General features: G+C 41.5%; 1 protein-coding gene across 4 annotated transcripts in view; it reads right to left on the reverse strand.

Moving 5' to 3' along the window:
* Positions 1–24,633: 24,633 nt before the first annotated feature.
* The window catches only part of mxd4.L (MAX dimerization protein 4 L homeolog), a 52,846-nt gene continuing 52,097 nt past the window's right edge, over positions 24,634–25,382 (reverse strand). For 3 of the 4 annotated variants that reach the window (XM_041587426.1, XM_041587408.1, XM_018255332.2), the window contains one exon: positions 24,634–25,073. In XM_041587426.1, the coding sequence (XP_041443360.1) occupies positions 24,931–25,073 (143 nt within the window). In that variant the 3' untranslated portion in view covers positions 24,634–24,930. 4 annotated transcript variants of the gene reach the window in all.

The raw sequence follows: 25,382 nt of genomic DNA on the forward strand, positions 1-25,382 counted from the left end.
TCGTCGATCGAACTGGATGTAAAATTTTTATCGGGCGCCTTTGAAGGAACCCAAACATCGGCCATTGTTAGTGCTGAATCGTCAGATACAGGTAGAATTCTATTGTTTCTATCTGTATATCTGACCATTCAGCTCTACACGTGTGTATTGAAACGAACGATCTTTCTTGGAAACATTTTTTCCAAGAAAGATTGTAATTGTTACGTCTATGGCCGCCTTTAATTTGAATCAAGTACAAGCTACTGTTATATTATTACAGAGAAAAAGGAAATCATTTAAAAAAAAATTGGAAAAAATGGAGTCTATGGAGCTTTCCAGATAATGGGTTGGTTTATATATATATATATATATATATATATATATATATATATTAGTTTAATTCCAGATGCCACCAAAGAAGGCTGAGCACATAGTTGCTAATAAAAGTAAATTCCAGTTGAAACTTGGATTTTCAGGTGCCAGGATCCAGTCCTGACGTTATTACATTTCCAAGCAATTAATGAGAACCCAATGGAGGGCGACCTCCAGCGTTTCTGTGAAATCTTCCAGTACGTGGAACTGTCTCTTGCACAGTCGGATTGGTTTCTTGTAAAAACAGGGTTTCTGTGCTTAAAGGCTTCTTGTAAACCTTACTCAGCTCATAAAGTGTGATCCGCATGGTGAGGGGGGTTCCTAAATGTGCAGGGAGAGCAGAATGTAGAAACAAGCATCGAATGGAAAAATTCTAGGGTAATTGTCAGGCTTATTCTAATGGGAGCTCCCCGAGGCACAGTTTAACTGCAGCTCCGTCCAATAAATCTTATTATCCTGAAATTGTTTCATCATTTATTGTTTCTCTAACCAAAGGGCGACTGACTAAAATAGAATCCACTTGATTATAATGGAGACTTTTTTCGAATCCTTTTTCGTTTCCCCTTCAGTCGTTAATTAGCCTGCACTGTGGGGCAGATCTACTAAAGGGCGAAGTAAGGGTGACGATTCGCCAGCGTCCCCATTTTTAGGTATTTTGCAGATTTACTAATGGGCACAGGCGTAACCGCTATCGAAGGAGACAGATGCTAGAGGTCATTCGCACTCTTATTGCTCTGGCGAATGGACGTTACTCCGCAAACTCAGTAAGATGCGGATTTTACTGAACGTTACCTCTTGCGCCAGACTTAACTTCGCCAGCTCAGACCAGTTGAAGTGCATTGGAGTGCATAGATCTTCCTCAATCTTCATATTTTTTAGTGAAAAAGGTTTCTAAGTCTAAAAAACGCTGGCGTCTTTTCCTTTAGCCTGCAAAAGTCCTTAAAAAAAATGTTTGGGTAACCGGGTTCTCCCCTACATTTTCTAACATATGGAACTAAGGTTGCACTGAATCCACTATTTTGGATTCGGCCGAACCCCCGAATCGTTTGTGAAAGATTTGGCCGAATACCGAACTTTGCATTTTATTAAATTAGCACTGTCTAAACTAATTTTCGCTGCTTAGTAAATTTACCCCTGTATATTACGATATGGTGAGAAGGTGTCCATTGATTTGTTACCAATAGGGTTGCCACCTTTTCTAAAAAAAAATTACCAGCCGGGGGGGGCAAAAGGGGTGGAGCCACATACAGTGGTGCAAAAGGGGGCGGAGCAACACACATGATGGCCAGAAGCCTGAAAAAAAAGGTAAATTCTGAGCTAATTGGTGGCGGGCCAAGGGCTTTTTTTTAATGGTATTACAAATTACCGGCAACTACAACTAAATTTGTAATACCAACCCCGGCCTTGGCAGGTGTTTTACCAGCTAGGCCAGTAAAATACCGGCCGGGTGGCAACCCTAGTTACTAACCAGGATGCAGACAGAGGCATCTTTTTGGATGGCAGGGCTGTGGTCAAATCACACATTAAGATCTCTAATACTTCTATAAAATAAAAATTTTGGCCTACGGCACTGTGGAACAAGAACTCCCTTCAGCCTTTGATGACTTGTCCCACAGAAAAAACCTGCGGAGCGTTACAGAGTAAAGGGAAAAAAATACAAGACATAACTGTTCCATATACAGACAAACATTTCCCCAGAATACATGAACAGTTACTATTGGATATCGTTAAAGGGCATGTAAAGACTAAAATAGAATGCTGTATTTTGTATACTAAATATAAACATGAACTTACTGCACCACAAGCCTAATCAAACAAATCATTTATGCTTTCAAAGTTGGCTACAGGGGGCTGTCATCTTGTAACTTTGTTATACATCTTTGCAAGACTAAAGGTGGCCATACATGGAGAGATCCGCTCGTTTGGCGATGTCGCTAAACAAGTGGATCTCCCTTCGATATGCCCACTTTGAGGTGGGCAATATCGGGCTGATCCGATCATGGGCCCTAGGGCCCAACAATCGGATCCTAGCGAACGGGCGGTCAGATTGCAGGACTGCATCAACGAACTGATGCGGCCACGATCCAACGGGATTTTTAGACTCTGTCTGTCGGCAGCTTTTATCGGCCTGTGTATGGCCACCTTAAGACTGTGCACATGCTCAGTGTGGTCTGGGCTGCTTAGGGATCCTCAAGCTGCTTGAGTTCTGCATGGCTGGGAAGTAAGGCGGGGGCTCCCCCTGCTGTTCATAAGTATGATTGTTTCCCTGCAGAGCAGTTAGGGATCATCTGACAATTCCTATCCACAGCAGTAAATGAAGGGAGAATTTCACTGCATACAGTCAGGTTTCTTATAAAACAGTACACATGTTTTGATTAAAGTTTATTGGAGATAGGTTTCTTCTTCATTAAAGAAAGTAAAAATGGATTTTATTTTTTTTCCTTTACATGCCCTTTAAGGTATGAAGATCCAAATTATGGAAAGATCCATTCTTCAGAAAAATCCAGGTCCCGAGCATTCTGGATAACAGGTCCCATACCCGTAATACTCAGTAGTCTGCAACAGGTCTGGACTGGGATTCAAAATTGGCCCTGGCATTTCAGGCACACAGTGGCCCAAACAGGCCCCCAACAGCCCAATAAATTGTCAATGGTATTTACCAGCTAGATGGGACCTGGTTGGCAAGTTGGATTGTCTGTCTTTTTCTCTTAATGACAGACAATCCAGGGTCAGTTTGCTCATCGAGGACCTCCATCCATACTTGCTCTTATGTGGTTATACAACACCTTGTTTAACTTTAGAGAGTGGGGGTCCAGTCTCCACTAAATGAAGCAGAGTCGGGGTGTATCATCTCTGCTTGTGCTCAGAACTCGGGATAATATCAGAATGAAATAAGTCTGCTCTTGCAGATGATCAGTTGTTTAATCACGTCGGTGACATTACAGACAATCTCAGCTCTTTACAGACCAGCTCCGAGGCTGCGTTTTCTGTTCACTTACCATAAAATCCTTTAAGCTGTAAGAGCCTTTAAGAAGCCTGATGGAGCAAAGATTAAAAGACGCGTGGAATGTCTGATTGGTAAAAAGGCTCGATATCCAACGATTATGGCTGATAAGTACAAGAGATGTTAACTGGTCCCTATTATAGTCTAGACTCCAGACTGTAGACTAATGGATGTGACGGAATATAATCAGCCCCTGGCATCACTCTGAAGGGCCGGTTTGTCATCTTTTAATTTAAAGTCCAGATTATAATCTTTACACACACTCAGCACGCGGAGGTTTACGTGAATCTTATTTACAGACACATGTGGGGCATTGTTGTCTGCCGGTGTATTTATTATCACAATTGTTAGATTGAGAGGATATAGGGAGTAAAGGTGACCATAGACGCCCCGATGATAATATTGTATGAAACTAATTTTCGTAGGATAGTCGGTGCGTGTATGGTGGGAGACGAGCCAACCGATATCGGTAGAAGACTTGGATATTGGCTGGACGGAGAATTTCAATCGGGCGCCTTTGAAGGAACCCAAACATCTGCCATTGTTAGTGCTGAATCGTCAGATACAGATTGAATTCTATTGTTTCTATCTGTATATCTGACCATTAAAGGAGTTTCGGTAAGTTATTTTTTAATAAAGACTTTGCAATTTGAAAAGTTAAATTTGTCTTTTTTTTGATGTTCTAAAGAATTTTTTAAAACATTTTTTTTGATGTTACTGGTCCTTTAATGGCACAACAAGTAGTCATTTGGCCCTAGAAACACGGAAAGGAGTTTATAGGTGGCCGTACATGGGCAGATTTAAGATGCTGATTTGGGTTCTTTAGACTGATTCGGCAGCTTATTGTCACGTTCAGCACCCTATATCCAGCTAAGCTCCCTGGTCTCCGCTCTCGATCGTCTCACCAGGATACTGGAAGGAAGAACACCACCAGGAACAGGCAGGCCAGGCCAGCACAAGCAGAGAATCGTCCGACGGGCCGGAATCAGGATTGGAGAATGTAGAATAGTCAGTGGACAGGCAAAGGTTGGATTGGAGAGGTCAGAGTAGTCACAAGCAGGCAGGATCAGGATCGGAGAGGTCGGCGTAATCAGGCAGGCAAAGCAAGGGTCAAACAAGAAATATCAGATAGAATACACAAAGGCAAGGCACCTAGGAACCTTACAAATAGAACCTAACAATAGGCAGATTGCAGAACACTGATTTCCCCTTTATACTATTTGAATCTCGCGCCAATATGTGATGATGTCATCACGCCAGCGCATAAACCCGGAAGCGCGTCAGAAGCGCCATAGGGGAACCGGACAGAGAAGAGAAAGGAGCAGCGCAGCAGGCGTCCACGCCGAAGGAGCGTCAGTGGACCCCACTAGACCACCAGGGTTAGTCCTTACACTTATCTGCCAGTTTATGTGGCCTTTCGACGGCTTCCCCAACTGATATCTGGCTAAAAATTGGGCAGATAGCAATCGGGCGGGTTTGATTTCCTCCTGCAATCGAGGACCTCATTGGCTAGTTGATGCTGTCCTCGTTCCTTCAGCGCCTATTCCCATCGTTGTAATCGGATTGTTCAGCCCTACGGCTGAATGTTCAGATTAGCCTGATATCACCCTGCCTTTAGTGGGCATATAGTGTATGGCCACCTTAAATATGATAAGTCATGTCATATGAAATATTTTCTTTTATTATTTCTATACATTGTAGATACACATCATGTACATTGTTATTCAGCTAAAATGATGTAAATGCTCTTTTTCCTTTCCCTAATGCAGTTATGAGCCTGAGTGGAAGAAATTCCAGCTTGGAGATCATATGACAAAGCCGGTGTTCTCTGCAGACATTGTAGCAAGACTTCCGAATTCCTCCCGGTGGGTCTCCTAATTTGGGGACTCCAACCGCCTGCCATCTGGACTCTGGTGCTGTAATTCAGTTCTCCTTAACAGGGGATTAAAGGATTAAAATACTTTATTCTTTAGGGGCCATAAATCATTAATGCGGTTGAATGGGGGGACCCTGAAAACCAACCGCCACTTGAATATTAAGCAAATAAAAGAGTTGCAGTTATTTTATGAGATCTACATTTTGGGAGAAATCAGGAGAAACCGTTTGCATTAGTTAATTATGAAAAATTGAAATCATGTGTAGAATGGGGATGAATTGGTAATAAATAGATGTAGGGCTAATAGGGAGCTGAGATTCCAGCGGCTGCATAAACTGAACTGGTTTGTTTTTTTCAGTGTTTAGGGCCCATCAGATTGTAAACGAATTAAGTGGAGGGAGAGGCATCACAAAATGTGTCTAAATCCTTTCTACAGCGTTGTGTGCAAGTGTAATAGAATTTAGGGAGTTTTCCTTTCCCCAGAGCCAACAATCGGATCAGCTGAATTTAGTCCATAGAAGGCCAAGTCAGGCCCAGATCTGCTCACATAGTTACTTGCACTAGGTCCAACCTTGGTTGGACTTGGTTTGGACTTGGACAAACCCAAACATATTGCCAGTTAGGCACATAGGCTCCTTGGAGACAATGAAGAAGTGGATACATGTTTAGCCTTAACTGAGCTCACTTATGAGGCATGAAGAAGAACTTGATACAAGATATTGTACAAGGTGCAGCTCATGTGGGACACCAGAGGAGGTCTACACGGGACCCCTCAAAAAAAGGAGTGCCCAAAACAGCTCCATGCGCCATTTCCCTTCAAGCTAAACACACAGGGGCAAATTCACTAAGATTCGTAGTTGCGCCAGCGTCCGCTTCGCCGCACTTCGCCGGGGGAATTTTCACCAGCGCTACGCAAATTCACTAAAATCCGAAGTTGCGCTCAGGGGAAACGAAAGGTTGCAAAGTTGCACTAGCGTTAATTCGGCAGGCAAAGCGAAGTTACGCTAGCGATGGTTAATTTGCATATAGCGCCAAATTGAATTTACAATGGAGGTATATGTAGCATCACTACACAAGCTGGGAAACCTTCAAAACATCAAATAAAATTTTTATTTTGCCCTACACATGTGCCCACTGTATAGTTAAGGTGCCATGAGTTAGGAAATGTAGGGGGGAAGGAGGGGAGCCCCAAAAAAAATTTCGATCTTTTTCAGCCTATCACCCATAAAAAAAGAAAAAACGCCAGCGTTTTTTGGGACTTTGAAAAAATTTCAACTTTTTTTGAAGCAATCCCTATCTACTCTCAGGGGAGTAACTACAGAGAAAGCAGACCCAGCGGCTGCAGGGGGGCCCAGGAGGTATAGGGGCCCTGTGAGGTCCTATTCATATATAATTTCAATAAATATTGGTAAAATAGAACAATCTTTAGACATTTTGGGGGCCTGGAAAAAAATTTACTGTGGGGCCCAGCTATATCTAGTTACACCAATGTGTACTCTATTGCACTTCACCTGGTCTGAGGTGGCGAAGGAAGTCTGGCGTAAAAGGTAGCGTTCAGAAAAATGCGCGCGTCAGTGAATTTGCGTAGTTGCGTCCATTGCGCAAATTCGCCAGGCGTAAGGGTGCGAAGTAACACTAGCAAATTTACGCCAGTGTCCGTTAGTGAATCGGCGAATTAACGAAAATGCGCTACACTAGTGAATTAATGCTAGCGTTAGGCACTTCGTCCTTTAGTGAATTTGCCCCACAGTGTCTATAATGGATCAGAAGTGGATGAGAAATTATCCAGCACTCAAATGTAGCAAATGTATCAGCGGTGGGAATGGAGGCAGATATAAAAAAACATAGGGCAGAGCTGCTGATCCAAGTGTAAAGAGTTCCATGAAGCCGTAGAGCCTCAATGTCTGTCCTGGCAAACCATCTCGGGGAAAGCCATCTGCTGCTGCCGGCTGAAGATCTACTTGGAGAAATGCTCTCGTCCCTTTCTATAATCCCACAAATCCTTAACATGGGCAGAAAGCCGTGAAACCTGCTGATGCTCAGAAAAGAATCCAACACAAGGCTCCTCACACAGACGCCATAAACGCTGGCAGTGCCCCAACTGGGCACAGAACTATCTCTCACTGGGCGATGCTGTTCACGTACACCGTTCTTTATATCAACACATAATACACTCATGCAAGGCCGGTGTTTGGGCTGCTACAGGCTGATCATCCTACTCAGTACAGGAGAGAGCCGGCACTAGCAGTAAGCAGCACGGATATTATAAAATTTATATGTTCATCAAAATGGAATTATTGAAGGGTGCAAAATGCCAAAAAACAGACCAGTGGTGTAACTAGATGTTACTGGGCCCCATAGCAATTACATTTTAGGGCCCCCAACATATCCAGAGGTTGTACTGGTTTACTGATAGATGTTGAATTGAGCATTATGGGCCCCCCCTATACTTTTTGGGAACCCCTGCAGCCTCAGGGTCTGCTTCCTCTGTATCTTCGGCCATGAAACAGACCCCGCCCATTCAGTCGCACAAGTTAGTGAGTGGCAGGGGCACAGGCTGCAGTGAGGGGAGAAGTGTTTGCTGTATAAGGGACAGACTCCTGTACTTTTGGAGTAAATTAACGCATTGTTATTTAACTATATAAAATATTATTGGAGAAAATTTTTTTTTTTGTTTTGAAAAAAATTACTTATTACAATCTCCTTATTTTCTTGTAAATCTAGGTCTGTCTTTTACCAGATTGCCGCAAAACATGGGCAGAAGAGGCAAATGCCTAGGGTGCAACATTGGGGCACCGGATACTTACCTGTTCTGCCTGCACTCCCCTAGTTCATGCACTGGAGAGTCTCAGTTGCCAATGAAATGATTGTTTCCAGGTACTTTCCTAGTCCTGCACCTTGCGACCATCCTCTGGCATGTGCACGTGCATGCTCCTGTACACAGGGTCGGACTGGCCCAGCGGGACACCCGGAAAAAACCCGGTGGGCCCCTGCCGTGCCAGACCCCCTCTCCCGATCTCCCGGCTCCTTTTGTGCATGCGCTGCGTCGCAGTAGGGGGTCCGGAGTCCGTCCCTGCATGTACAGGTGGTACGGGACACGCATGGCCAAAGACAGGTTTCCTGGGGCGCCCGTCTCATTAAGCCCTGCCCCATATATCATGAGGTAGAATGAATTCCAGGTATTTTAATAGCAGTATGATTCCCAATATGCCTAGGATTGTTCTGAATCACAAGCAAGTGCCAATTGGTGCACGAGAACCCTGGAGCTACTGCCACTTTGAAGATGACAGTAATTACAGGGTTCCAACTGGCAGTTGTGTCAACAGGTGCCGCAGACTTGCTCCTAGAGAATCCCACACAGATGTCATTTTATTGCCAAGCTCTGGAAATATTAATACAGAATAATTGTGGAGATCCATCCAAATGCGTCAGATGCAATTTTACTAAACACTAGGGATGTACCAAATCCACTATTTTGGAATCGGCCCAACCCCCGAATCATTCGCGAAAGATTCGGCCAAATAGATGCCCTATAGTTCCGTAATCTTTATTTGTGTATATATTTGTGTATATAAGGATACATTGGAGATGCTGTAAAATTCAGGCTATGTTGGTTCTCTGAAATGCCATAAAAATGGCTGATCTCAGCAGTTTTGTAGTTTTGCCAATTTTGAATTAATTTGATTTTGTACAAATATATCCTAATGTGGGGTCTATTTACTCTTAGGCACTCCTTTGAGTCATAATGGTTTCATTAAGAAGGCAAGTGAAGTGTGCAAAGTGCTGTTTCAGCCACAAATTTGGCAGAATGTTTTTTTCTAATAATTCCATCACCGTGTACAGCCGTGGGATGCACCGAATACAGGATTTGGTTCAAATCCTTCTGGCCAGGCCAAACCAAATCCAAATTTGCATATGCAAATTAGGGGCGGGGAGGGAAATCGCGTGACTTCCAGTTACGTTACTGCTCATACGAGTGCCTAAGATTAAATAGACCCCACATTAGGATACAGGTATAGGACCTGTTATGCAGAATGCTTGGGACCTGGGGGTTTCCAGATAATGGATCTTTCCGTAATTTGGATCTTCACATCTTCAGTCTACTAGAAAATCATGTAAACATTAAATAAACCCAATAGACTGGTTCTGCTTCCAATAAGGATTAATTATATCTTAATTTGGACCAAGTACGAGGTACAGTTTTATTAATATAGAGAAAAAGTAAATAATTTTTAAAAATGTTGAATATTTGGATAAAATGGAGTCTATGGGAGACGGCCTTTCCATAATTCAGAGCTGGATAACGGGTTTCCAGATACTGTACCTGTACTAGATCCAAACTAAGAAATAATTTATCCTTATTGGGGGCAAAACAATTCTATTGGGTTTAATTCATGTTTAAATTATTTTCTTAGACTTAAGATATGGAGACTCAAATTATGAAAAGATCCCTTATCTGACAAAACCCCAGGTCCTGAGAATTCTGGATAACAGGTCCTATTCCTGCATTATATGTTTCTTTTCCAATGATGTCTATTGCTATTTGCAAAATAAACAGTAAGAGCAAAATCAACAAAATATTGACTTACATTAAAGTCTGTCAGTTTACAAAATAAAAAATAGATAATTAGTGACGAGCCCTAAGCTTAGCTTCTCAACAGCCAATCAGAGGCCACTGAGCATGTGAGTGTCACAGACACTTTCCAAGATGGTGACCCCCTGTGACAAGTTTGAAGTCCTGGATCATTGCTGATATTGACAAGCTGAAACTTTAGCCTCGTGCAATAAGTTCACTATATAAAATATGCCATTTTTAGCCACATTCATTTTTAGGGTTTGGTTCTCCTTTAAGAGCCAGTTCTCTGCTCCCCAACCCTAAAGAATGTAGAAACTATAATCGTTCCCTTTTTCCACAGATCTTACATTCTACAAATGGTGGCAAGTAAAGAAGTGTTGTACAGAACATCACATAATAAACATGAAACCCTGAAGATTTCAAATACAAAGTCTATTTCCTCCTCTAATGAGCATTAAGAATTCACTGATCCATTTCAGTTTGGCAGCGGAACGTTGTTGTCCTTGATGAAGAACAATCAGTCCCCTCTATGAATACAGACTGTACCGTTCTTATTATACTGATCCAGGGTACAATGTACCTGACCTGCTCTTATTCTCATCTCTAGTTCCCTGAGTTCAGACAAGATCTACTAGAGCAGCAAGAAAAGACAACTAACAGACCCAAGGCAGAAATAAACGAAGTATGGGCCCATTTCTGTATAAAATACATTTTTAGTTGTGTATTGTTTCTAAAATAAACACCTTACTCTCAGAAATCGCCCTACTTACATGCAGGCTTTCTGTCTGAGTCCGTTTTCTCAAAAGACATTATTCATAAAACATCAACCTGTGCTCCTTTTGCTCAAATAATAGATTTGAGTTAAAGGGGTGGTTCACTTTCAAGCTAACGTTTAGGGGGGTATTTATCAAAGTTCGATTTTATCTCAAAATTTATTTTCTGCTACAAACTCCGATCAAATACGCTTATTTATTATTAAATTTTCCAGAAAATTTGCTTTGCAGGAAAAAATCAGATTTTCCAGATTTTTTGCAGGTTTATCACCCAAAAACTCAATGCTTTTTTCCCGAAAACTTCAGGGTATTGCACGAAACTTAGCGCACATCAAAAAAATCTTTGGGACTTCTCCCATTGATTTATATGCAACCTCGACAGGTCTGAGATGCCGGATTTTCTGATTCAGACTTTTTCTTCCTCACGGTTAAATAAATTCCGGAAAATTCGTGATTTTTTGAAAAGTCAGATTCTATAAATCACAATATTTTTGGGATTTTTGCATTTGGATTTTAGTAAATATCCCCCTTAGTATGTTATAGAATGGTTAATTCTAAGCAACTTTTCAATTGGTCTTATTTTTTTTTTTATCGTTTTTGAATTATTTGTGTTCTTCTTCTGACTCTTTCCAGCTTTCAAATGAGGGTCACTGACCCCATCTAAAAAGAAATACTGTGTAAGGCTGCAAATTAGGGATGCACCGAATCCACTATTTTGGATTCGGCCGAACCCCCGAATCCTTCGTGAAAGATTCGGCCGAATACCGAAACAAATCCTAATTTGCATATGCAAATTAGGGATGGGAAGGGGGAAAATGTTTTACTTCCTTGTTTTCTGACAAAAAGTCAAGTGATTTCCGTCCCCGCCCCTAATTTGCATATGCAAATTAGGGGTCGGATTTGGTTCGACCTGGCAGAAGGATTCGGCCGAATCCGAATCCTGCTGAAAAAGGCCGAATCCTGGCCGAATCCCGAACCGAATCCTGGATTCGGTGCATCCCTACTACAAATTTATTGTTATTGCTACTTTTTATTACTCACCTTTCTATTCAGGCCTCTCCTATTCATATTCTCTCATTCAAATCAATGCATGGTTGCATCAACTGCTTAAGTTGCAAACTGGAGAGCTGCTGAATAAAAAGCAAAATAACTCAAAAACCACAAATAATAAAAAATGAAAACCAACTGCGAATTGTCTCAAAATATCACTTTCGACATCATACTAAAAGTTAATTTTAAGGAGAACAACCTCTTGATTGAATCTTTCCCACAGGATTCGGCTGAATCCCAAACCAAATCCTTTCACGTGGGCAAAAATCAGTTTTCTGCACCCAAAGAATTGAAGCGAATGTGTATGTACTGGTGTGTACAAATCAAAAATGTTAACACTTTGTAGGGTTCGGATTCAGTTCTCCCAGGCTCTTGGATTCGGATAAATCAGAATCCTGCTAAATAAGACTCGGATTTGCATCCCAAACCGAATTTGGTGTATCCCATGGGGGTCATGGGTTTCTGGATTGGTGCAGGTCTCTAAAATTTGTTTTCTGTAACACAGATAAAAATTGTGGATCCTTAAAACATAACATTTTGTTGAACACGACCATCAACTCAACTAAAGGGCATTACATGTGTGCTGTATACTATAGGCCGGATACATATGAACGTCTTGTGTGTTTCTCAGCAAAGAGAAGATATTGTATAATGCAGTAATAGTTGTTGTAGTTGTACATAGACCCCCCTCCCTGCTCCCTCCCCCAGCTTAGCTGTTACCTTTGGTAAATGTCCCTAAAGGTGGCCATACACGGGCCGATAAAAGCTGCCGACAGACCAAGTCGGCAGCTTATTGGCCCGTGTATGGGGGCCCCCGACGGGCTTCCCCGATCGAGATCTGGCCGAAAGTCGGCCAGATCTCGATCGGATGGGGTTAAAAATCCCGTCAGATCGCGGCCGCATCTGTTCGTTGATGCGGTCCCGCGATCCGACCGCCCGTTTGGCGAACGCTAGGATCCGATCGTTGGGCCCTAGGGCCCACGATCGGATCAGCCCGATATTGCCCACCTCAAGGTGGGCATATCGGAGGGAGATCCGCTCGTTTGGCGACATCGCCAAACGAGCGGATCTATCCGTGTATGGCCACCTTTAGTCTTTACTTACCTCTCTTTGCAGATTCAGCTCAGCGGAGCTCACAGGCGTCATCTTCCGGCTCTTCGGTAATCTTTAGGTTTTCTTCTGGCAATTCTGCAATTTCCGCCCGAATCCCAAATCCTTTGTGAAAGTTCAGCCAAGTACCGAACCAAATCAGACCCCTAATTTACATATGCAAATTAAGGCTAGGAAGGGTGATAAGAGAACCTTGTTTGTGTGACAAAAAGTCACGTGATTTTAAGGATTCTGTTCAGCCGAATCCACATCCCGCAGAAAAAGGCAGAATTCTGTCCGAAAGCCGAAATGAATCCTGGTTGATATGCCTTCTATGCTACAGGAATCCTAAAATTATCGAGATACACTATTGCCATTGTATGTGGACACCTGTCCAACATCTCATTCCAAAATCAAGGGTATTAATATGACGTTGGTCCTCCCTTTGCTGCTAAAACAGCCTTTAGCCTCTACTTTTCTGGAAGGCTTTCCTGTATGTCTTCCGCCATTGTTGGTGGGATTTGCTTCCAAGAGATTGAGCAATGAACTTCAGGCTCAGGCCTGGCTCCCAGTTGGCATTCCAAATCATCCCACTGGTAAGTTTAGTTGGGTCAGGGCTTTGTGCCAACCAGTCCCATCTCTGCAAACCAATTCTCTATGGAGTTATTATCCTGCTTGAAACAGGGAAGGCCCTTCCCCGAGCTCATGCCATAAAGTAGGAACCACGGAATGGTCAGAAATATGAAATACCACAGAAGTCAAGTTGGATATAAAAATTTATATTTATATTACAATGTAAGGATGTTACAGCACAATGCCTTTAGCGCGCTACACGCTGTAGCAAGCACCATGTACGTGTGCTCAAAATGAAACTTTACAATATTATACATCTTACAAGCTATAAAGAATTTTGTTTGCAGATATCCAATTCTATGTGGCACAGAACCCCCCCAGTGCAGGTCTACAATTTCACTAGCCACAAGGGCCATCATTCCTGGTCAGAATGAGCACCGACGATGTGTAGGACGTGTGTGTTCCGACACTAGCGCAGAGTAACAGTAAAGCAGTTGTATAAAGCGAACGCCTTTACCTTACACAACTATATGGATGCGGACTTGTCTTCATTATACATTCATTTAGGACATGGTGGCGTGTACAAAGCTCAGTTTCAGTGGTTGCAAAAAACAGTGCTATAATCAATATCCAGACACCTCGTTCCACATTAACATCAAACTAATGTTATGCCCTTCCTGTCCCGGGTTATTTGGGGCTGCGACGTCTCTCCTGATGTTTCTCTTTCGGGGTGTATACATCACACTTGAGGTTATTAGTGCAAAGTAGCAATTTTGTCTTGTAATGTATGGTGCAAGATTGGAATGACAACTTCTAGTAGTCTATAAAGACTCAGTTTCCAAGTGATCGCTGTTGCCAAACATGCATGAATTCCGCAATGCCAACTTTATATCTGCTTGCCAGCAGCCCAACTGGTGATCAACTGGCCCAACTGTGCAGATAGTCTTTATGTTTGGGGAGATGGAGGGGAGGAAACACACAAGGGTAGGCAGTTTTGTTCAGTTTTATTCTTTTAGATTCTTTTAGTACCACTGCAGTTGCAAAAATGGATGCAATTGGTGCACAAATTGCTTGACAACAATGCGCCTGCCCTAGCTCCTGTTCTGAATCGCAAGCAATTGCACGCTGGAGCTGCCACCTTAAGCCGGTGGTAATTCCATGGTTCCCTTTGTGAGCTGCGCCTGTAGACGCAGTAAACTTGCCTCTAAAGAACACGCCATTTTAATGGCCAGCAGCGGAAAATATGCAGTCCCGACTCCCGACATTTTTAGCACATTTGTTCCGAATTGTAAAACCAAGTTGCTTCGGATGCAACTCCTTCTGGGACCCACAATTATGCTGGACTTATGACGAGAACTTTAGATTTTGGGTAAAAAACACACGCTTTTGCTTAAGTTAATTATCCCTTGTGGTTAGGGATGCACTGAATCCACTGAATACGGAACTAAAATCCCAATTTGCATATGCAAATTAAAAAGAAAGGAAAAAGTGGATTTTTTTTTTTTAACTTCCTTGTTTTGTGACGAAAAGTTTCCCTTTTTGCTCCTAATTTACATATTCTAATTAGGATTCGGTTCTGCCAGGCGCAAGGATTCAAACGAATCCGAATCCTGCTGTGAAAGGCCGAATAATGAAGCAAACCCTGGATTTGGTGCATCCCTACACAAAAAGTCCAGTAAGACCCATCCGGGTAGAATTACGGGAGAAACATCTGAATGGAGCCATTAAAGGCTGTAATGTGCATAATAAGACATTGATAAGGCAAAGCACTGCATGATGAATTCCTGTTCCACAAATCAAGGTCCGCTTATCCTCACTATATTCCATTACACAACACAACATACTGCAATCTTCTCCAGCACTACTCTTGTCAAGGGTTATATTAAAATATATATATATCGACTCTGTACACGGAAGACTAATATCATTGGCTCTTTGAAATACAAATATAGATTTTTTACTCTGACAATCGTAACACGGATACGGGAAATGTTGGGTACGTTTCTCGTTTCAGTCGCACGTCTATATTAATCTAGCAAGATACAAAAGCTGTATTTAATATAAAAAAAATATACGGTCGCTATGCAACGCAGTCCGGTGCAGACACATTTGGCAATGGATAGCTTTACACAAAAACAAACGCATCGATAATGGCTACAGGCTCAGCAAGTCATGGGACAAGCCTTATATACAGTAAGTGTCAGGTGGTAGCATTCAGCATTATCTGTCAGTTGTAACTATTGCTGATGGATCTTGGAACCAATGGTAAAGTGTAGCTAGAAGGACCCATTTACTGCAACGTTGCACACACTGAGTGGTCGAGTCCTTGGCGAACAACTGACTTGGTGACTTCAGTTATAATAATTTCTTAATAACAGCCTATATATAATTATACTCTTCATACAAGTCATCCCCAAACGAATCACATATTTCCACCCTCCCCTGACCACATTACTGGGCTTACTCATTTGGTTGAGTCTCTGGCTGCTGATGAGTGACCAAAAACAATTGTAATGACTAGGGAGAGTAAAGTACTTTAAGTAGTAGTTTAAGCACTGATATCTCAAGTATTGCACTTTGTACTAGTTTTGTCTAAGGCCAGAAGGCTGATTAACATATAAATCTGCCTCCCTTCCCCCAATGCGTCCAAATGATCACCATTAGCACTCACTAGGGGTAACGCAGAGCTGCGTATCTCTGTTGCAGGGCATAGTTCAGCGAGACTGCATGGAGGGAAAGGCTTTCCTGCATTATTTTGGGTGCGGCCTATCACATTCACTAGGACATGTGCTGGTGCTTCTCAAGGCCTTGCCCGCTTGTGTCCTCACCACTTCTGCAGCTCCATCCACTGCTAATAATGTATCTACTACGTTGCTCATAGCCAAAAGGAACCCAACTAGATTTCTTAAAAGTACATAAAGATGTTCTTGGACTGCTAAATGGTTTATTAAACATTTAACAAAGGTAAAAGTCTTCATATTATATTCCAATGCCCATACACATGTATGAGCTAAACACACACATTTGTGAACCTAAGAACCCTGGAGAAACATTGCTAAGGGCCAGTTTCTTCCAGTTTGGCAGTTTCCTTTCCCCATGAGACAAACAGTTGTAGTATGTTTAATTCTTTAAAAAATTTAAATCTGACTGTCCGTTAGATCAGGTGCACTGGTCTGTGCTTCACTGAGCAATCCAAATTATTGTGATTATGCTAAGAATGTTTGATTTTATACATTTATAACAGGCACATCCAACCCAACTCCTGTCCATAGCAAGCCATTTTCTCAATAAAAGGTGCCAGGTGTCAGGGAGTAACCGAGGAGTTACAGACAGGGGCGTAACTACAGAGGAAGCAGACCCTGCGGCTGCAGGGGGGCCCAGGAGGTATAGGGGCCCCATGAGGCCCTAATTCATATACAATATTAATAAATATTGTTAAAACAGGTCAAACTCTAGACATTTGGGGGCCTGAAAAATAATTTGCTGTGGGGCCCAGTAATATCTAGTTACGCCACTGGTTACAGACTTATTATTTTTATAAAGTAGGAGTCTTTACCAATTACCCTTTGGCTACTGATGGAACATGGATGTTGCACATACAAAACAGCAGTGCTGACAATAAAAGCTATTGTCTCATCCCTGACCTGATATATAGACAGAAAACAAAACTCTAGGATCTTATGAATTGGTCACAAGTAAGTGTAACGTAACTTTTGTATTACATACTTATGTCCAAGCACCATTTAACTGACAGCTGGTAGCGTCTGCCAGCAAAATTGTAGTTATAGCTATAGGCCTTGTGCACACCAGGGACACATCACATAATTCAGAAAGACAGCAGTTGCAAATATTGCAAGTAGTTCTTCCCCTGCCATTATAATGTGATCTGCAATTACCTTTTGTGAATAACAATGAATAATAATCACTTAAACTTGTTTTAAAATCGTATGCAAGCAACATAATGCTATCTTCCTGGACTGATCAATTTTGTCCTTGAATCCATATTGTGAAGGATTACTAAACAGCTGGCCATTCACATTGAAGCTGGCCCATGCAGGCAGACTTAAGTTGCTTCCGATTCAGTTTATCTGGCCATGTATGGGCCTTCTCCGAAAAAATCAGGCGTGTTGATGCGGCCCTCCCTATGGGTCTGCATAGGAGCCAATTGTTGACCCAGGGTCCAAATGATTGGATTAGCTCAACTTGGCTTAAAGGGATACTGTCATGGGAAAACATGTTTTTTTTAAAAACGCATCAGATAATAGTGCTGCTCCAGCAGACTTGGGGCAGCTAGGAAATTGACAATATGTCTAGACCCATGTCGGATTTCAAAATTGAATATAAAGAAATCTGTTTGCTCTTTTGAGAAATGGATTTCAGTGCAGAATTCTGCTAGAGCAGCACTATTAACTGATTCATTTTGAAAAAATTTTTTTTCCCATGACAGTATCCCTTGAATGTGTATGTATGTGGCCCATTTACCTAAATTTCTTGGGCCTATGAGCAGATCACTTGGGGAAGCTGTACAGTGTGATTGGCTGCAGACCATGTACTCCAAGAATCAAATAGCAATACCTAACTAAAAATAAAATAGATTCCAATTTTTGGTCCAAAAAAAATCAGTCAATTCTCCCATAACCCCTATAGAATTGCATGTAGCTGCCACGTAAGGTGAACGAGATTAGTCACCAGTGTACACCAGGCCTTAAAATGGCATTTGCTCATTCAGTGATGATTGGTGGTAGCGATATGATTGACATAAACTCAAAATAACTTGCATAGTAATATGTGACAATAAGGGGCACATTTATTAAGGTTCGAATGGTAAATTAAATTTGAATTTAAAAGCACCAACTCGAAAGTGAGATTTATCATACCTCGACCATAGATAGAACCAGTTCTAATTCTAATATTCGCGACCTAAAACCCGCCGAATTCATTTACAAGTCAATGGCAGAGGCCCGGTGACCCGTTTGAAGCTGTTAATAGCCTTCCCGTTGGAGGAAAAACTCGAATAGGGTTTCATTTGAATTCGATTCGAGTTTTCGGGTCAGTAACGTATATTCGAATTTTAGACGTTTAAGTTTTTTCTTAAATAAGATAACATTCGAGTTTTGAGTACATTCGAATTTATTGGAGTGAAAAAAAATTCACCTAAATTCGACCTTTGATAAATCTGCCCCTAAAACAATGCTAGCAGAATGCCTTGCTATGATGAGCTTTAGCTCTGTACAAAATTCTCCTCTTTAGTCTACGTATGTAACTAAAGTCTTGCACACTCTTAGTGCCTGGGCATTCCTGGTTTAACATCAGAAAAGATACATTTTCACTTGCAGCAGTGCATTTTTATTCGTGAAACATTTGATCTCCTGGTAAATCTACAGATCATTTTCAGCTGAAGGAAACCCAAACCCCCAAATATAAGCTCCTGCTCACAAAAGAATTGTGCTTTTTTTGTTTTCACCTTGCACTTCTACTGATAGTCTCCAAGTAAACAGAACTGTTCGATGATCTGGAAAGAAAAGATATCACATGAACCCAAAGAAATAGCGATCGCTGCTTTAAATATTGCTATATGCCCTGACGAGAGGGCGACTTTCGTAATAATTTAACATAACACCAGGACCTGTATCAAAGACGTTAACCAACCCCATTAGCACAGCCACTAACGAGGTTGTTGTTCAGCTGCCAAATGTAATGAGCAGGCACCTCGGTTACATAGCTGAGAGGTGAACCCGAAATTAGGACATGAGACTATGGAAGGAAAAAACAAAGTAATTTCCTTGTTGGCAAGTTCCATGTCAAGGTAAGTGCAAACAAGGTCCTAAAGCTGCCACAGAATGTACACATGGTTCTAACGTTGGCAAGCACCAGCAAGTTGGTAGAGTAAAAACTACCTTGGGCTAAACATGGCACTCAAGTAGATACAAAAAATGCCCTATCAGAATCCAGGCGGCATGAGACAAAGACCCAAGAGTAGATACCAGCTGTTGGCGAATGGAGATACTTGCAGAGAAGGAAGTGATCGTTGAGCCAAATATTTTGGAATTGGCAGAGACAATAATAAGGAACTCCAAGAGAGCCCTTCAACATTAATGTTTACTGTTGGCTGCTGAGTGATATATAATATATATATATTTATAAAATGGTCTCTGCATTGATCCCGTAAATAGCAAGATGAGGAAAGCTTGCCAATCAGCAAATGTTTTGCATGGTGGGGTTGACATGAAGCTAAATGAACAGATTTTAAATTGCAAGCTCTCAGGACAATTGTTCTTGGCTTCTTCATTGGACATGGTTATCAGACAGGCAACTATTAATGGTTCCTCTCGCACAAAGTAGTAAGAAACAGATGGAAAGCCGACCTGAGGAACACAGGAATGCCATTTAGTGAGAGTAACTGTCAACTGCTCTATATCAATCAAAGCCAACTGCTTATTGATTGACATGGAGCTAATATTGAAAATAGGGATGCACCAAATTCAGTTTGGGATTCGGCCTTCTTCAGCAGGATTCCCATTCGGCGGAATCCTTCTGCCCAGCCGAACTGAATCCGAATTTGCATATGCAAATTAGGGGCGGGGAGGGAAATCCAGTGACTTTTTGTCACAAAACAAGGAAGTAAAAAATGTTTTCCCCTTCCCATCACTAATTTGCATATGCGGGGGTTCAGCCGAATTCAAAATAGTGGATTCCGTGCATCCCTAACTGAAAATGTATTGATTAACCAGCAAAAGGAAAAGCCTGACTCCAGTGTTGCATTTATTATCGACCATTGTGAACACCAATAAATGGAAGAGCCAATGACTACTCTCAGGGGTATATTTATCAAAGAGTGAAGTTCCGCCACTAGAGTGAAATGTCGCCACTTAACATTCATTTCTATGGGATTTTTAAAGGCGTATTCATCAAAGGGTGAACTTTCACTTAATAAATACGCCTTTCAAAATCCCATAGAAATGAATTGAGAGCTGTGGAATTTCACTCTAGTGGCGGAACTTCACTCTTTGATAAATTTACCCCTCAGCCTTCCATCAGAGTATGGTCACTAACAAAGAATGGCAGAGTCAAATCAAGTAAAGAACTAGAATTATTACTCAAGACCTTTGCTGGAGCTGGTTGGATCATGTACCAATCTTTGGACAAAAGAAGCCAAATCAAGTTTTCTGCATGTGGCTATTGATACTAAGCAGCAACATAATATTGGAAGGACTCTCCTGGGATTCCATTTTAGAACCTACACTGGAAAACAACTGCTAACATGACACAAAAATCGAGGGTGTGACGGAAAAACAAAAAAACCCAAAAAGAAGCCATTTGGGAAGGCGTATGAGAATGCTACCAAGGCACAATATATGATAAAATAAGAGAGTCCTTGAGACTCTGATTTGGATCTGTTCCACGCGTGTCCCATCCCTCCTAGTCCCAAGAAAATGAGAACATTTAGGAAAATATAATACAAAATCTTTTACAGGAAATATACACTACACTTGCTAAAATCACTTGTCAGAAAGGTGTTAGTAACTTCCTCCGCCTTTTTAACCTTCCTTCGCAAGAGTGGCCTGATGCAGGCTTCCCTAATGAACAAGCCCTAAGCGTTTGAAGGTCACTGCTCTACTGAACCAGCCTGGCCAAGGAATCTGAAGGTTATTCTCCTAAAGAACCAGCCTTACTGAAGCGTCTCAAGGTCATTTTCCCTAAAACAATGAGCCTGACTTGAAAGACATGAAGGGTATTCCTTTAGAAATGCGCCTGACAAAAGCATCGGAAAGCCATTCTCCTTCAAAAGTGAGCCTAACCAAAGTGTTTGAAGGTCATTATGACACATACGTTACTCCTCATCCTCATCAAGCCTTGCTCTAGCAGACTTCACAAGAGAAATGAGTTATACAAAGACTAAACTACGACTACATAGTATTGCTACATAGATACACATATTTAAAGTATACATAAACAGTGCCGTTTCACAGCATTTTTTTTTTTTTTTTTCGTTTTCAAAAGTTAAAACGTAGTTTCTAGTGTGCAGAGGAAACACAATGAAATATGCTGTAAAAACCGCTGCAAGTTGCAAGCCATGCCTTCGGGGAAGATGCAGCGGGGAAAAAAGAAACGAAGCATAAAAATGAATTCTACTTGTAGTCAAGGATCTGAGAGATTTTTCTGTTTTTGCAATTACATCCGATCTTTCTGAACAATCGACCTTAGGGTGGTGGAAGAGCATCTCATGTTTTGGAACGGAGTCTGGGCGGGGGGGAGGTTATGGCAAAAATTAAGACATTATGACAGGGTGGTTTGAATTGGAAACGAAAGTGAAAAAAGATCAGTTATGTTACGAACGAGTTCCTCTGTTTTAAGCAAAAAACTGAACTTGGTTTATAGAGGTAAAAGAAAAGAGATTATTGCTGTTGTAAAGACTCCGGCTGGGCTCATATACAAACGTAGGTGCTCAATAGAACTGAAACAGTAGCCTATACAGATCCTTGCTGCCATTAGCACTACAACAATCAAGAAGCTTTGCTTATTTTTTCTTTGTTTTGTTTCCTAGTTTTTGTTCTACCAATGTTTGTATAAAAGCCTGGAGGTTTCCACTTGAACAACTTATTACCTTTGCCAGTACAAAAGTAGACATTTATGCAGTAGATCACTACTGTTACGCTGCCCATACACCAATAGTTTAAAGCCATCAAAGTTCTTCCAGTTGCCAGCTTATAAGCCTGTATATGGTGCCCACCAATTGGCCTGCCAACTGATATCTGGTCAAAAATTGGGCAGATATCTACCTAGCAGGTTTTAAAATCCCAGCAAATCTCAACAACCCCACCCATGTGATCTGATTGTTGGCCCAAAGGTTGAATCTAGGGATGCACCGAATCTACTATTTGGGATTCGGCCGAAGCCTTTGTGAAAGATTCGGCCGAATACCGAACCCTAATTTGCATATGCAAATTAGAGGCGGTAAAGGAAAAAGCGGGGAAGCATTTTTTTGCCTCCCTTCCTGCCCCTAATTTACATATGCAAATTAGGATTCGGTTCGGCCAGGCACAAGGATTAGGCAGAATCCGAATCCTGATGAAAAAGGCTGAATCCTGGCCAAATCCCGAACCGAATCCTAGATTTGATGCATCCCTACTTGAATCAGACGATTCGTTAGATTCCTCAACTCACACGTCGAGCCAAAGAGCCGTTAATCTGGCAACCTCAACAAATGAGCAGATCTATTCGTGTATGGGCATCTTAACAAAAAGAGAGCACTTTTTAACAATAGTAAATCCCTATCATGGAATGAAACGCTATAAAGTGCTCTCTTGCTTATGTTCAAATAGGCAGAATGACATCAAACCATAAAAATAATTTTAGATAACATTCCATTTTATGAATGTTTGATCGTTTTCCCCCTTTTCATCCTAGGGGTGCCTCTTTAAAGGGGAAAATGAACCTACATTTTGAGTGTATTTTCTCTTTATTTTCCCTTAAAAAGGCATGGAGTCCTTTGCGTACAGAATGCACGGCACATTGTGTCATTTCTGCACATTTGCATTTATATATATATATATATATATATATATATATATATATATATATATATATATATATGGCAGTTTCATAACTTGCTTAAAACATTCTCCCTGGACAGCAGTAATGCTAGTCTATTTATGAGCACTAGAAGTGCTATTATTGCTGTGTATGAATTCTAAGCAAGCATGGGGCCAGTAACACCTGTAGGTATAAATGCAAATTGGGAATGAAGATTTAGAGTGCACAGTAAGCTACAAGAACCTTAATGGAGTGTGGTTGGAGCGATGCCGTATAGTGACACTCTCAGGGGCTGATTCACTAAGGGTCGAATATCGAGGGTTAATTAACCCTCGATATTCGACTGGGAATTGAAATCCTTCGACTTCGAATATCGAAGTCGAAGGATTTAGCGCAGATAGTACGATCGTACGATCGAAGGATTATTCGTACGATTCGAAGGATTTGAATCCAACGATCTAAGGAATATCCTTCGATCAAAAAAAGTTAGGCAAGCCTATGGGGACCTTCCCCATAGGCTAACATTGACTTCGGTAGCTTTTAGATGGCGAACTAGGGGGTCGAAGTTTTTTTTAAAGAGACAGTACTTCGACTATCGAATGGTCGAACGATTTTTACTTCGAATCCTTCGATTCAAAGTCGTAGTCGCAGTCGAAGGTTGAAGTAGCCCATTCGATGGGCGAAGTAGCCCAAAAAAAACTTCGAAATTCGAAGTTTTTTTACTTCGAATCCTTCACTCGAAATTAGTGAATCGGCCCCTCAGTGTATTTGGCTCAGAACAATATGGGTGCTCTGCAAAATGAAAACTCCACTAAAGGTCCCTCCATTTGTACGGATGAGGCCTTGACCAGCAATACATAATGTTATATTTAAGGTTGATGCTTGATAAAGGGGCGTGACCCCGAAACGTTGCACTCTGCATTAAACAGGCAAGGCAATCTTGCTTGCATCAATCCTGTGTGCCTTTGGATTACTTCCTATGGAACATTTAAGGGGACACCATCTCCAAACATGAAATGCATATTCGCTTTCCTTGAACATAAATGCACAATATAAAATTTCATCCATTTTGTAATAACTCTAATGGAACAGAATAATATCCCATGAAGTCTTAGAGCAAACACTATTTTTTTTTTACAGTAAAGCGTCTGAAAAATAAAATCTCCTATCAAAGATCACCTTGACATACAAAAGTCATAGAAACGGGACTTCTCTCTTCCCCTCCGAATCCAAGTGCTTAAAATACTGACGCTACAAAATTCATTTACCTGTACTTCAAGAAAATGTAAATTCTTATATAGATATATATATCTTTATATATTCTTACGTATAGCTATGAAATTTGACCAGCATTGTACAAATTCTTCTTCATTCTTAAAACTAAATGGTTCTCTGGTAATCAAAAATAATCCGACCTGCGCCTTTTCTCTGTTTTTCTGTGTAATACTATATAATGGAATGATAAGATTCTAGAACTGGGCTTTGTTGAGCTTCTACTTTATATTTCGTTAATGTCCCCCACTATGTCACACCAAAACTCATGGCAGAAGGTAGAGGGGGGGCTTCAAGGCAATGTCAAATACTCAGAGCTTGTGTTGGTATAAATCAAGGATTTGCGGGAGACTGATATCCCTGATAAATATGCTGAGAATACTCGTCATCTCGGTGCAGTATACTTAGCAACCAATAAAATGAGATTGGATTGATCTGCTGAAGGTAGAACATTGGATGCAAATATCTGATCTGGTTGCTATGGTTTATTGCACTTAGGTGACAGTGCCCAGTGCTCGTGTCCAGGCCCACGGCCCTCCCCTCCTATATGGCAAATGCCCTCTCTACCCTATGCTAAAACTGCCTGTTCCACAATGTACTTTTCTTTTTTTTTCTACAACAGAGTGCCTTGTTGCCATCTGTAGTGGTGTGGTTACACTGCAAGGGGCCTCAGCAAATAAAAGCTCCTAGTTAGGACTGAGCATGTGCAGCCCTTCCAAGTGACAGTTGACGTATCAGCAACTTTTCTTTTTTTAAGTTTTTTTTTTTCATTGTTTTCTCTTTATAAGTGCCTTCAGCTTGGTGATCCTGAGTTGGTCCAGTGTTCAGGCCACTATGAAAGTCTGGAATTGAGCCTCAGGGAATGTGTATATCCACCATTGCTGGAGCCGCTCTGCAAACTGTAGTGGTCTTCAACGTCACTGCCAATACTGTCTATTTCCCCTGGCGTGAACTCCATGCTTTCAATGTCTACCTCTGAGGAGAGAGGAAAGGTAAAGTTTCAGGAGTCAAATTTTCATGTATTATTTGTGCACAAATTATCACAGGGCATCATATCAAGCCTGGCCAATCCCCAGAGCTGTTCTAGTTAAAGCAATAGAAACTAGGGATGCACACAGATTTGTGGAGAGGCCACCAAGGCCCGGGCCGAGGGTGGCAGGATTTTAGGGGGCGGCATGCTGCCCAACCACACCCACATTGGTTCAGAAACACTGGGGACTTGTAGATGATACAATCATTTTTTTAAAAATTTCCCATGCACCAATACCCATTGCACTGGTCCCA

This window comes from Xenopus laevis, chromosome 1L (genome assembly GCF_017654675.1).
Source record: "Xenopus laevis strain J_2021 chromosome 1L, Xenopus_laevis_v10.1, whole genome shotgun sequence".
NCBI lineage: Eukaryota > Metazoa > Chordata > Amphibia > Anura > Pipidae > Xenopus > Xenopus laevis.